Source organism: Loa loa (genome assembly GCF_000183805.2).
Source record: "Loa loa unplaced genomic scaffold supercont3.302, whole genome shotgun sequence".
In the NCBI taxonomy this organism is placed as follows: domain Eukaryota; kingdom Metazoa; phylum Nematoda; class Chromadorea; order Rhabditida; family Onchocercidae; genus Loa; species Loa loa.
Window position 1 is genome coordinate 4,821 of NW_018108482.1, and position 14,690 is coordinate 19,510.

Sequence of the window (14,690 nt, forward strand, 5' to 3'; positions counted from 1 at the left end):
AGGATATGATGAAAATCGAAGTAATGAATAGATTGAGCAGAAAATATCAGAAACTTCTTCCAGAGAGCTAACATTATTCCTTCCTTGATCATTATAAGCATTTATGTCAACTACAAGTCATACTGTAGCAGAATTGATCCTGTCATCTTAAGGGTTTACGTTTAAAAAAAAAAAAAACGTTGGAAAAAGTTAAACATTAAAACGTTAAAGACCTTAATGTTAAAAAAAATAAAATTAATTAATTTTTTAAGAATTTTTTTTCAAATGAAAAATTTTGATTTTATTTATAATATCGTTGTGCTTTACTTAAATTATTTATTTCATATTTAAAAATTTTCTTTCTGATTTCTTAATGTGGATTTTTTTTTTTTAATTTATAATTTAGTAGGTTGTCAAATGGTTTGTCAGATTGTCTCATTTTGCATCATAGCCAGTGGTATTTGTTTACTATGGACATGTGGCTGTTGCGCACATACAAGGACAACTAATGATGACAACGAGAACAGCAACGGTAAACATCTTCGAATCAGTACATAATTGTTAGAGTCTTTTTTTTAATATTTCAAATTTTAAAGAAACAAAAAAAAATTAATACCTTAAAAAATTGTCTAATAAATAAATTGTAAATGAAATCTTGCTTTGATTAGCTTTTCAGTTTTATCATTTAATAAGGCTCCTTTATGTAGCTATTATATAAGTATCATAAATTAATTAGCTCTAATCATCATTTTAGCATGTTCGTTATTCTTGGCTAATTTTTATAACTTCAAAATATCTTTCATATCTTAAATTTAAGTGATTTATCAATTTTTTTCCTCCTTCTGAATTCTATAAATTTAGAAATATGATTCAGGACTAAATGATGGTTCTCTAATATTTCAGGTGTTAATCCAACCAGTATTCCAGCTCCGATTGATTACAGTAAACCATACATGATTAAATGTGATTCAAAAGGCTCATGCTATGCTAGTCCATTGAATGATGATGAAATACCACCATTACCTAGCTATAATAAAGCGCTCACCTGTCCAACTCATCCATTTCCAATAATTCAGGAATTATCCAAATCAGCTTGCATTTGATATAAACCGGACAAATTTTTGATCAAAATTATGGATTCAGTTAAATTCAAACAATAGAAACTGTCAAAAAATGTCTTTTTTAGGGAATTATCAATATTTGTGAAAAATGTCAAAATGTTAATTTAAGTTTTTTTTCGTTTTAAAATATCTTTCAGTGTTTTTAAGTCATTGCATTCGTCAGGGCTTTTAAAAATTGTATATAAATTGTATTTTAAAAAAAAAGTTTTAAATTGTATTCAAACACAATGCATTTTGGGTATAAAATTGAAAAAAAAAGACGCTTCATCAAAAGTAAAATTAAATTGTCACAAATATTTCGATGGACCATTTTAAAATTTGTCCTTGCTAAATTGATAAGAATTGATAATGCAAGATTTTTTACATTATCAGATTATTGGCTAGCCTTGAATATATATATATTTTATAATAAAAGTAATAACCATCAAAATCAATGTATTTTGATCAAAGGCGAAATAACTTTGTTAATTTTTGTATATATGAGAACCCGTGCTTTGAAATTCGAGAAATTTTCGGGGAACATTTGCTATAATCTATTTACTGGCCGTAAAAATATATTTTCTACAAAATATTTTCGAAAATATGGCAGATATTGCATTGCAAAATATTACAGGCCAATTTGTTTAACCTTTGAACCATCAATTATTGGGCACTGTCCTAGAGAATTAGGCCTTTCTGTCAATTGAAGGCATTACAATTTTCTAAATATTATCTTGATTTTCTAATTATACTTCTTAAATGTGACAGTTTCACTAGGATTCAAGAAGTTCTAGTAGCAGTTGACCATTCAACAATGACAATGACCTATTTTTAATGCAACTTCGATTTTAGAAATACTTTAGAGCACCTTTCCTTTCTCTCTCTCTCCGTTCTTTGTTGGTCAATAAATCGTGGTCATTGTTGATTAAAAGTAGTCCGTGATGACTGCTTGGTTAAAAAAAAAATGACATTTTTATACGACAATACTTTAACTGCTAATGAGTTCAAAAGCCGCCTATTAATTCACTTCTCTAGTTTACTTGAAATACCAAAAAACTTTATAATGACTGACATTAGGTTATCCTTACTTGCAAAGCAAAAAGATTCAGCGATTGACCTCAATTGGTCATTTTATCTCATTTGGTCATTATCCATTTCATCATTAACATTCTTAACTCATCTTATTGATGCATTTATATTCACATTTCATAAAAAATGTTTTCCTAGCAATTATTTTTACTTCTGTAACATAACGTAAATTCATAAAAGAAATAATTGATACAGTATCGATCGATGAGGAAGGAAGGAATTTATGGCAGATTGATTGTGAACAAAAGAATTTTAATTAAGTGAACAATTAGTAATGAGGTCAACCTCTAAGGTTAACCATGAGTAAATACTTTAGTTTCATACTAAATATTTTTATGGTTTTTGGTTCTACTAATAGTTGCTTCAAATTTGTTGTTTATCTAATAATTAAAATGTGGTCGGTGTTGCCTTGAATAGTAATCTTAAGAAGAAATTTCTTTAACATAATTAATAATAATAACTAATCATTCGTTATTCTTTGAATCCTCATCGAATGGCTTATTTGTATACTTCTACTTAACATATTATCTTATTTTTAAAATATTTTCAAAATATTTAAAATATTTAAAATATTTTTCTCATTTTTAAAACTATTTCAAAATAAATGTCTATTGCGTTATGAATTAAGCCAATATTTTTGCTATTAACTATTTTGGATTCTAATTACCCTAATAAAGACTTCTTTAATTAAATTGGGGAAGGGAAAATTGGAGAAAATTAGAAATCCTGATCTCATTTTGTTTTGTTTTCTTTTAATTAATGATCATCCCCCTCAATTTTGTCAAATATTTTATCAATGTTATCCAGTAAAGGGTCTTAAAAAAATATGACATTAACTAATTCGATTGTATATTAAACATTTTTCCAAATAAATCTACGAAATTTTTCAAATTTTGGTAGACTAAATTAAATTTTGTCATCAAAAGTTTTCTTTTCAAATACATTTCCTCCGAGAATTTGCCAATTTATTTGACGTTAATGACAAATGAAAATATCATTCTCTCCCAGAAGATATCATTTTAAAATATCATTCATTTAAGAAGCAAAGGATTAGAATAAGAAAATTTTCGCCATCTTTCATCATATGCTACAGAACTTTGTCCATTTTCATTTCCTTCATTAATATGGAATATAACAGATAACAGATAAGCAACAGCTGATAAGCAACTTCTCTAGTATTTCCAATTGAATTCTGTAAAATGATATGGTTACGATTGGTTTAAGTATTAGTCTAAATTTATTTTTCCTATTTTTCTCTCAAATGTGCATGCTAAAATTGAAAATTTTCTCATTTCTGCATTTTGTAAATTTAAATTGTATAAAATTGTAAGTTTAAATTGAGCGGGCATTTTATTTATACTGTGTGCTGCAAGGTGGACGGATATTTGAAGCGGTCTGTGGTACTTACTGTTAACAGATACTAAAAGTGATTTAATATGTTCTAGAATTGGTTCATACCAGGTTTAGATGACAAATAGAGAAATAGGGGAAATTTTACACTATAAATAAAATGTAATATCATTCAGCTAGACTAGCTCTTGCTTAGATAAGTGGATAAAGTCTCGAAATTTATGGTAAGTTAAATTAATGAGTACGATAAGTTTACTATAAAATATTTGTTTGAAAATGTGATATCATAAAAGGACGGCGATATCATGAATTGATTTAATTTCAGATGACATTATCTTAAAAAATTTAATCTTTGGTCAGTGACCAATATTTAAAGTCTAAATTTATCCCTTAGTATCACAAATGTAAAAGTTTCTCTTTAGTCTAAATCTTGATAATATATTTGGTTGTTTATTCGAAAAAGAAAAAACAACAAGTGGGAATAATTACAGTGGAAAAGAAATAGGAAGGCGGTGACAATATGGCTGATATTCAGGTGATTCCAAAAGAAGAAGCGGTAAATTTGCTCGCAGATGGCTTACATCGTAACATTAATTCAGAAGTTATTACTCAAATATTACTGAAAAATGACAGGATTCTTTATTATTGCATTTTTTTTTTCTTAGCAATAGGTTCTATATAAATGAAGAATGGAAGAAGGAATCAATCTAGATAGAGTGTAAAGGAAGGATTGATCTAGGTAGAGAATAGGGGACGAGATGAATTGATTGAAATATAGAGTAAAAGAAGGAATCAATCTAGATGGAGAATAAGGAAAATTAAATCAAAAAAACAATAATAATAATAATAAATGAATACCTCACGCTGATTGTTTAAAACAATAAATTTTGATTTTGATCACAAAATGTCAAATTCTGCTTCATCTTTTAGATATTTTCAAAAAAACTAATTAAATCTTAATTAACTTTATAATTAGATCTTTTACAATCAAATTCGTATAACTTCGATCGGTCGCAATTCCCTTAAGTTAAATTTTTTTTCCACAGCACTTCTACTTCCCTATTAAATAATTTTTGATATGTTTCAAAAAAAAAAAAAGCTCAGAAAAAAAATTAGTTTGAAAAAGTTTATAAATTAATGAATTTCAAATATGACAGGAAAAAGTCAATTTAAAGTATGCAAAACGAAACCAGCCATATGGGCGGCATGCTCCACAATACTTCAAAGAGGGACAAATAATTGATTACAAATTTCGAATCGACAAAATGATTGGCGGTGGTGGCTTTGGTCAAATTTATCGCGTCATTGATGAAGTAATCTCTTCGTTGGAATTTTACTTTGAAAGAAGGATTTCAAAGAAATTTCCCGTATGAATTAGTAATTTGTATTACAAATTACTTTCGTGACAATTTGCGCATACTTTTAAAATAGATTAATAGCTGCTAATTATGAAGCTTTTATCATACAAGTATGGAAAATTCTAAATTATATTTTTAGGTTCTATAAATGACCTCTTACTCTCCTCCCACCTCATGATTGCTATCATATATTGTCACCAAAGTTTTCAGCGTACCAAATCGGTACTAGCAATAAAAATTGAACCAGATGATCATGAACCGGGTCGAATGATACTCGAGCAAAAAATAATGCTAAAGCTTCGAGGGACGCCACATATACCACAATTTGTAAATTTTTCTTTCTCTTTAGAAAAAAAAAAAATTTATTGCAAAATACATTTATCGATTAATCGCCGAGAAAATTGCTATCTCGAGATTTACTGTTATAATTTACAATTTTTTTCTTTTTTTTTTGTTCAAAGTTATTTTGGTGACATTTATTGATTTAATAATTTTTCTTTGTTTTATAATTTCAAATTACAAATAGTTGTTCTATAATTTCAGTCTGACTTCTTTTTTTCCCTTTTTACTCTCTTTTTGATTTTGTTAGATGTGAAATTAAAATGTTTAAAGATTTTAGTGTAAGGATCAGTCGCCATTGATTGTACTTCTTTATTCATGAAAAGCTACAGTATTCTTGTTATGTTTTAGTTTTTTTTTTTTTTTTTTTTTTTTTAATGAAAATTTATTGCGTAATTTTTGTTAAATTTTTTTCTGACAAAAATGAATAATTAAATTATTTTTGAAATTAAAAATGCAAAATTAATTGTAATATTTTGACTTTTTAAACAATACTATTACAGTATGCTAGTGGTAATTTCTGTGGTTACAATTTCATTGCTATGCAAATATTGGGGAAAAATTTGAGTGAACTAAGAAAACATCAGCCAAAAAGACGTTTAAGTATTTCAACAGTTTCACGTGTGGGATTGCAATCAGTGATAGCATTGAAAGCTGTCCATGACATTGGATATATACATCGGTGCATAAATTTGTCACCTGTAAAAAAGCAAAAGCAGCATTAAATTAAAATTTATTTTCAAAGATTAAAAGTCTGACCAAATATATGTTATGCAGTGAGTCATTTCATTACTTATTCCTATAATTTATATTTGGTATTTACTAATTATTTCGAAGATTGGCTAATTAGCCGTCTAAACATGCATGATTCGTTTAATTAAGTCAATTTAACAAATAAGTTCAAGACAAAAGGTACCTATCAAAGGTTATGGTAATTTACCAGATCATACTTCTCTTACTAAATTTGAAAAGTTTCGAAATTTTCAGAGATGTAAAACCTTCAAATATTTGCATTGGACTGTACTCGCATAAACGAACAATTTATATAATCGATTTTGGTATGGCTCGACAGTATCGTTTTGATGATGGTATGGTACGAAAAGAGCGGTATTATGCCGGTTTTCGTGGAACCATGCGATATGTATCCGTTACGGTTCACGAAAGACGAGATCAGGTCACTTTACTTTACTATACATAAAGGTTTAGATCCGAAATTTAAGGTGATGCTAATTTAGATAATTAAGAACTGCGTACTTGGAGACTTTGAACTTTCTTTTCTGAAAATGAAACTTTAATATCACGCCTTTTTGAATCTTTGTTTGTCCTTCCATATCATTTTTTTTAAATTATTTAAGCTATTTAAATTTAACTTTATTTATTTATTTTCACTTGACTTTATTTGTTTTCTTTAAATTTATCTAACGTTTTAAATTGATTACTAAGAATGATGAAGTGATATTGTAACCATGATGGACAAGTTCTGAATGTCAGTTTGATATCGTCAGGAATTACAGATTGTAAAACCGGTTTTCGATGAATTTTTTTGACTGTTATGATTTTGTCGTACTGTAATTATCTTTAGGGTCCTGTTGATGATTTCTGGAGTTTATTTTACTCACTGATTGAGCTTATTCAAGGTTCTTTACCATGGAGTGCATTTGTGGAACCGAATGAAATTGCAAAATTCAAGAAAAATGTCATTTTTGATGAATTTGGAAGGTTACATAATACAGGAATTTTTCAAACTTTTCGTACCAAACTTTTTTTTCTGGTGGATAGAAAATTTCTGCCGAATTTCATCAAATCTTGTTTTGCAAGATGTGTAAAAATGATTCAAATATCGTTTGAAAGAAAATAAAACTTTTGATATTTTCAAGGAATTTTTTTCTGCCTCTTTTTTTACCTAATAATGAATTTTGGTTTAATTGCTTGTTTAATGAGCATTCAATATTGCTGCTAAATTGCATTGACGGAAAGTTTTAAAAAAAAAAGTGTTTCAATGTTTTGAAATGAATTGGAAGGAAAATTATCCGGAAATAATAGAAAGTAATGAATGGAAAGAATATATAAATAGGAGAAATAAAATTCGCAGAGATTGAAAATTAAATAAAACAATGAAAGCTGCAAAAGAGAGTTCTTTTTATTGAACCAAATTGATCATTATTTTATAAATTTACCTTTAACTCTTTCCCAATCATTTATTGATTGCAAGCATATTTCATGAATAAAATATGCTACTATTAAAAAATTCCTTGTAAAATGTAATTTTTATGATTCAATTAATTTTTCTAAAATTCCTATTTAAGATTGGTGCCAAAAGAAATGGAGACAATAATGAAACATCTGTCAGAGTTGCATTATCATCAAATTCCCAATTATGAATTTCTTAAAGGCGAGCTCAACGTAAGTTATTAATAATTCACTATTCCAATATTATGTTTAGAATTAAAATTTAGTTAAAAAATTTTTTGTTTCAAGAAATTTGACTGCATTAACTCAACAATGCACACATTTTGATTGATATAAAAGCTGATAGTGTCATAAATTGGAAAGGGTGAAAAGTTTGATAATTTGATCTCAAAATTTATGTTTTAAAAAGTTCAATACGCAAAAATCTATGAACTATCAGCAAACTACTTTTTCATCTGCAAAATTCAAAATTCAAATATTCGAAGAAACTGATAGCAAAAAATTTGAATTTTTTCAAAGAGCATAAAATGACATGAATAAATATATTTCTTTTTTAATTTTTTTTTTAGCTTTTGTTTTTGATATATTCCTTTTATTCAAGTTTGAATTTTTTTTTTTGTTAAAATAAAATTGGAGAAAAAAATTTACAGAAAATGCTACCAAAAAATATACCAGAAGATTTGCAATATGATTGGGAAATAGAACAAAATGATATGAATTGAGTCATAGAAGTTATACAAACTATAAAATATCAATTTATGTTTAAAAAAGAAAGAACGCAATAAAAGTGAAACAGTCATAGAAGTAATTACAAGCGGATTTTGTTTCAATCTTTCCTTCCATTTTTATCAAAATAAAACGAGAATTTGAAAAATTTTTTTAAATTCCCAATTTGTGCCATTTTTATTGAGAAGAAGTTGAAGCGATCTTTTTCATTTCAAATTAAAAATACCAATTTATTTGCTTTTCCTCATTTTAAGAATGAAAACAAAAACTTTCTTTTTTGCTATAGCTATTTAGCTATTTTTGCAATTTAAAAAGCAAGAAAATGAAATGCATGATGCTTGCAGAATTTCATGCTTTTTCAATAGAGGCAGATAAATTCAAATATTTTTGGAAAAAAAAGAATTAGTCTTTTTTATCTATAATTACCTCGATAATTTTGAAGTGTTTGAAAATATATGACACGATTGATTTGATCGAAACTTTATACAGCACTCGTTAGTCGGGATGATTCTTTTGGTAACTGGAAAAGTGTTCCGGATAACCTACCTTAACCAACATATTTCCTTAAATGTATTCCACAATAGATTTCTCACATTTATATTCAATATCATACACTTTGTCCCCTGATAACATTACTGGAAAGAAGTCGCAAATGTCGCATTATCATTTTAATGCTGCATGCCTGTTGGATTTAATATGAATTTAATTGGATTAAATGTTTGGTTGGATTTAATGAAGCAATAAATTGAAAAAAAAAGTGCAATTTACCGATGTAAATCAGTGAATTATTTAATGAGTACTTATGTATTAGCATAAAAAAATACCTGTATACGGTATCAGGGTTAGGCTATTTGAGCAAGTTAGCTTATCAGTTATAATGCCATTTTCATTTTTATAATTTCTAATTAGTGCACGAACTTTTAACAAAAAAGAAATATTAAAAACATATTAAAAATACCAAAAACATTAATTAAAAAGAAGAAAACAACCTAATTGAAGTTATCGAAATATTACCAAATGATTTCTTAAAGTGCAAAATAGCTTAATTGATTAATTTTAGTCGAAGTACTTCTGACCGCAATAATTAATTGATTTTAAAATATAACTTGGCGTAGTTTCAAAAAATACTGCATAAGTTATAGAAAAAGTGTGATCTGTTTGTCAGTTAGGATCAGCTGATTGATAAGACTGTAATTAATTACTGATTTAATAGCGGTTGAAAGAATAACTTCAATCATGTTGTTTTCCTCTTTTTAATTAATGTTTTTTGAAAAGGTGATATGGTCTTATCAATCAGCTGATCAGCTGATTAGAGAGATTATTGAACGTAGGATATGGCTAACATTCAGTCAATATCTCTTTTGAAATTTGATTTCTTTAGGCAGAAGTTGAATTTTTCATTTAGTCACATTTATGAAAATGTCAAAATTTGGAAAAGTAAACAAGAAAAGGATAAACAAGTTGATATAAACGCTATATAACTGATTTGCTATTGACACGAGATGTTATGGATCAGGACAAGGTGATCCATGTTATGGATCAGAACAAGGTGATTCATAACACCTTGTTCAACAATCAAACCATATGGTACTAAAAAGGATTCGATAACGGAATAAGCATTGTTTAATTCAACAATTAATGAGAGAATGCTATATTTCATTTAAATACTTGAATACTGAAATTTCATACTTGTGCATAATTTATATAATTCGCTTTAATTTCACAATGATAAATTTATTCGAAATATTTAGAATTCCAAGTATAAATCCAAATTTTAACAAATATTTTGCAAATTGTTTTCAATTTTATTTGAAATATAAGATTTCGAATATATTTAAATTTACACATTTAAATACCGAAAAATTGTATGAAAATTTTACTAAGAGATCTATAAAAAGTTCAGCAGAGATATGTTGAGATTTTTCAACCATTGAATACTTTTTGATGATTGATCGGTATCAGGTTAATCCAGTTATACCAGCACATGATCATTATTATGTGGTAAGACAGTAATCTGGAAACGATTCCATTTCATCTTGAAATTGTAGAAAAAAAAAGGCAAAGAAAAGATTACTGTCTTGCTTATTAGTTGTTACTCATTAGGAACAAGTTTAATAATTATTGCTATGAGACTATTATCATACTATTTAATTTATTTATTATTTTTTAAAAATTCACTACAAGTAATGAACCTTTAAAAAATAATTAATAAATTCCAACCAACGAGTAAGAATTTCAGTAATCAAGTTATTCCTTTCAATTTCTGGATTTCTGGATTTCAATTTCTCTTATTAACTATAATTGGTAAGTTAACGGCTAAATCTTGAAGTTTCGTTGAGCTTTATAATTTAAAAAAAAAAAGTCCTTGAGTTAGCTATTTATTGCTAATACCACTGCATATTATGGAAATATTACTTTGAATAATAATCCCATTGCATTGATAATAATTGTTTTAAAAAACTTTTAGTTATGGTAATTGGAAAAAAAAAGTTTCTTTTAGCAAAATAATATATTGGAATAATTTAGAAAGAACAGATGCAAAAATAAATTAGACCTGATTTTTAACAAAATTTGAATAACTGATTAAATGAGTTTTATCAATCCTGGTATTTTTTTTTTTTTTGCTGTAGCTGAATCACAAATAAAGCTACCTGAAATTTTCAACAATTAGCTAAGTTTCGTTTATTTCAAAACATCTCGTTAAATAAATCAAGAAATATTTTTGCTTTTGTTGAAAATTTAAATTTTTTCTAATTTTGACAAAATTTGTAAAAAAATTTGAGAAAAACGAGAATGAAAAATCATAAGACTTTGCTTGTTACGAATGCTGGCTTGTAAATTCTTATTTACTTCCACAAACTTTTTGGCTAATTTAATTTTGGCTAATTTTAGTTGCTGTTTGGAGCTTACAATCAATTGCTTCATAGTCTTTCTATTATTATTTTTCATGAATATATATATTAGAAATGTTCGTTGTCTATAAATGATAATTTTTTTGGAAGAATGATTGGGATGATAAGGGAAATGAAAGTAAAATAAGCAAATATTATTAATTGTTTTCATCAAAAATTGCTAGAATGATTTATGTATTATTTCTAACTACTGATAAGATGATAAAGTGTTACAAAAACATTATGATAATACCAGAAATTAATTAAAATATCAAGAACTAGCGTCATTAATGATAAGTCAACTTATGATAAGCTGAATGATAAAGGTTGGAATATTAAAACTTAAAATATTAAAGCCAAAATAGAAATGATTTTCTCTAACACCAATTAATATTTGAAATTTCGATTATCTTACTTTCTTCAACAATTATATTCGTGAAATTTAGATAAGTAATTAATGAATTATGTGCAATTAATTGACATAATGCATATAATGATAGAATAATTACTACATTTATTTTTACTTACGACAGTCGTAATAACTAAGATGTAATAAGCGCAAATTATAAAGATATCTATTTTAAAGAATAGCCTAAAGTATTGTTAATTTTGTTTTCATAACAGAGGTATGAGAAATTTTGGCAGTTAATAGATATGCAAAGAATTATGAGTAATACTTAGCGTAGGTCTTCAGACACGGATGTGTCACGTGTGATAACAGTAGGGACGTGAAAACATGTTGCACATTAAGTACTTTAGACTTATTATGAAGATAGAAATAAATTGTTTCACGTTATTCTCAGTGAGCATTTTCAGTATTTAACTCTAAATGATAGAACAGAAATTTCCATACATACTTAACATTTACTTGTTGCATACTTTAATGACTCATTAGTGATAACATCAATAATAACGATTAGTGATAGTATCAGTAATAATAGCGATAATACCAATAATAATAATAATGGCAACATCAATAACATTAATAGTATTGATAAGACCAATAATAATAATAATGTCATTAGTGATAATATCAATAATAATGTTGATTTCGAATCCTTGCTATATATTATTTTCAATTTGAGAACTAATACGAGGATTAGTTACACTAAAAATCTTTTCATTGTTTTATTTTGCCCTTATAAAGCTATTATACTTATAAGAATAGTGATAAGAAAACCTATCGTTTTGCCCTTATTTAGCTATTATACTGATAAACATATATCGAATTGACGATGATTATTGGTTATGATAGCAATTTATAATGATGATGATAAAGAAAATGTAAAATTGAATTATAGAAAACATATTATGACAGGTAATCATTTAATAATCACTGACTGATTATTTTTAAATTAATCTATTATTGATTAAAACTTAATAGAGAAGAAAAGATTGGAACAATTGAGTGCAATAAAACTGTTTGATCTATGACAATATATGCTTTTAATATTGAATAGTTAATAGAATAATGACATTCCAGGTGACATAAAATATTCAACTTTGATTGGGCAGAACAAAATGAACTGCAAGATATTTGACAAAGTTTGGAAATGGTTTTCATTAAAAAAAAAAATATCGAGAATATGCTCCTAGTAGAGTATTTCTTGGAAGTTTTTAAAATTTTCATATTCAAATTTTCTCTTTTATTGAATGATATATAAGAACGATAAGTGATTGTATGTTACTTTAACTTTTATAATTCTTAAAATTGGCTTTGAAAGTTTCTACTCTTTCTTATTGTTATAGCAGTAGGAATTAAATTGACGGTGAAAAGATGACAGCAAATATCCTACAAATGGAATTGCAAAATTTCACTCATGCTGAGGGTATGATATTTATAAGCTAATATTATAATTACCAACTCCTTGTACGGGATGCTTAGATGAAATTTCAGGATGAAATTTCAAAGTATTACTTTAACAGTTAATCAAATTTAAATTTAAATATTTCAAAAAAAATAGTATTACATGATGTTTGATTTGTTTGTTTGATTAATATTAAGAATTGTTTATTTTGCACATTTACAAACTGTTCTAAAAAAAAAAAAATAGGCGCATTTATTAAAATTCAAAAAAAAAATGAAAATTACAAAAAAGCATTTTAAAATTTATTTAATGCTTAGTTCCATATCATTTCTATAGCATTGTCATGTGTGCTATGGAAAATGGCGCAAAGTTTATTTGTATTAATCATTTTACCATCCCTACAAATGTGTTGTCGAAAGAAGAAACGTAAAACGAAAAAGACCGATGAAACGACAACAATGCCAGCACAAATTTCAAATGAAACAACTGGTACTGCTACAAGAACCGCTATAGAAGCAAATCAACGAAAGACTGTTAGTGATAAAAGATATTTTATTAGGAATGAGATATGAATATGGTGAAATTTTGAAAAAATGAAAAATAAAAAATTTGGAAAACCAAATAAGAATATTTTAAATACAACAAGCTCAGATATATATATATATATATATATATATCGATCTAAAGATATTTTTTGAAAAATTTGTTTGAAAATAAAAAAAGCAATATTTTATTAATTTTAAAAATGAATAAATTATAGGGGAAAAAAGCAAACAATAAAATTGAAAATGCGAAAACGATTCAGAGGGTACTTTTCTTTTCGTATGCAAATTTTTTTTAGTATTTCAAAAATTTGAGTTTCCTCCTAAAATTAATTATTTTGAAAGAAAAAATTAGATTGGAATTGTGTTTAGAGAATAAATAATACATAAAATAGAGATAATAAAATTTTTGCGCCTGAAATGATGTTCACATTGAGTGTATGCAATAAGGATAAGCTAATGCGACATTTTTGCTTTTACAGGATTACATTGAATGTTAGATTGGTTGATATATGGTTTTATTTACAATCTTAAAAGATTTTTTTAATTTATCGATTTAAATGGGTAATGTTTAATTAAAGAAATTAAAAATGAGAAAGAAGGAATGAAATTGTTGCAGAAAGAAGAGCAACGAATAGATGATCCAACTCAAATGGAAGGATCTGATGAAAGTGATCGAGGGTGAGTGCTTAAAATATTCCTCTATAAATCGATTTAAAGTATACAAATATGTTTAATCGTTTTAAAATTACTTCAGTACTTCTCTTATCCGATCCTATCAAATTTAAAATTAAAAATTTAAATTCAACATTGAATTCAAACTTAATTCCAGTAATGTTTGCAACTTTTATGAAGAAAAAAAAAATGATGCCATTGCTGGTAATGTTATCTTTTGACATAAGTTTTGATTTGAACAGTTTTTTAGTCCAATTTTGCAATATCATCCAAATTTGTTATCTCCTCAAAGAATTGAATGATGAATTAAATTATTTTAATTACAGCAAAGCGGATATTATATCGATGAAAAAAGTTAAAAATATGGGTAATATTGATGAAGTTCGTAAGGTATTCATTGATATTTATCATCCTTATTTCCTTAACAAATGATTAGCCTAATTTGATGAGTAAATGAAGTTGATGGATATATATATATTATCCAAGAAAAATACTTCTGTAAAGGAAATTTGTTTATTTATAGGAAAAGAAAATGGAAATGGAAAAGGCAGCAGAAGAGATTAAATCTGTTCATGAAATGGACGATGAAAAACCGCTCAATGCTGTGACATATTCAAATTTGCATGTTCGAATTAAAGAGAAT

The 14,690-nt window shown here is 26.4% G+C and overlaps 3 protein-coding genes across 3 annotated transcripts; all 3 read left to right on the forward strand.

Moving 5' to 3' along the window:
- Positions 1 to 385: 385 nt before the first annotated feature.
- On the forward strand, positions 386 to 1,082 carry LOAG_06585 (hypothetical protein; the record flags this gene model as incomplete). Its single annotated transcript, XM_003142121.2, has 2 exons — positions 386 to 511; positions 883 to 1,082. Coding segments are annotated over 2 exons (326 nt in total), but the record flags the coding sequence as incomplete, so codon positions are not given.
- A 3,701-nt stretch (positions 1,083 to 4,783) lies between these two features.
- Positions 4,784 to 8,127, forward strand: LOAG_06586 (CK1/TTBKL protein kinase; the record flags this gene model as incomplete). Its single annotated transcript, XM_020447181.1, has 7 exons — positions 4,784 to 4,831; positions 5,087 to 5,203; positions 5,719 to 5,897; positions 6,203 to 6,389; positions 6,798 to 6,934; positions 7,522 to 7,618; positions 8,056 to 8,127. 7 exons carry the CDS (start codon positions 4,784 to 4,786, stop codon positions 8,125 to 8,127), a joined length of 837 nt encoding a protein of 278 aa, XP_020302562.1.
- A 4,672-nt stretch (positions 8,128 to 12,799) lies between these two features.
- Positions 12,800 to 14,268, forward strand: LOAG_06587 (hypothetical protein; the record flags this gene model as incomplete). Its single annotated transcript, XM_003142123.1, has 5 exons — positions 12,800 to 12,851; positions 13,167 to 13,363; positions 13,591 to 13,638; positions 13,992 to 14,053; positions 14,205 to 14,268. The coding sequence occupies 5 exons, from the start codon at positions 12,800 to 12,802 to the stop codon at positions 14,266 to 14,268; spliced, it is 423 nt and encodes a 140-aa protein (XP_003142171.1).
- Between the last annotated feature and the right edge of the window lie 422 nt (positions 14,269 to 14,690).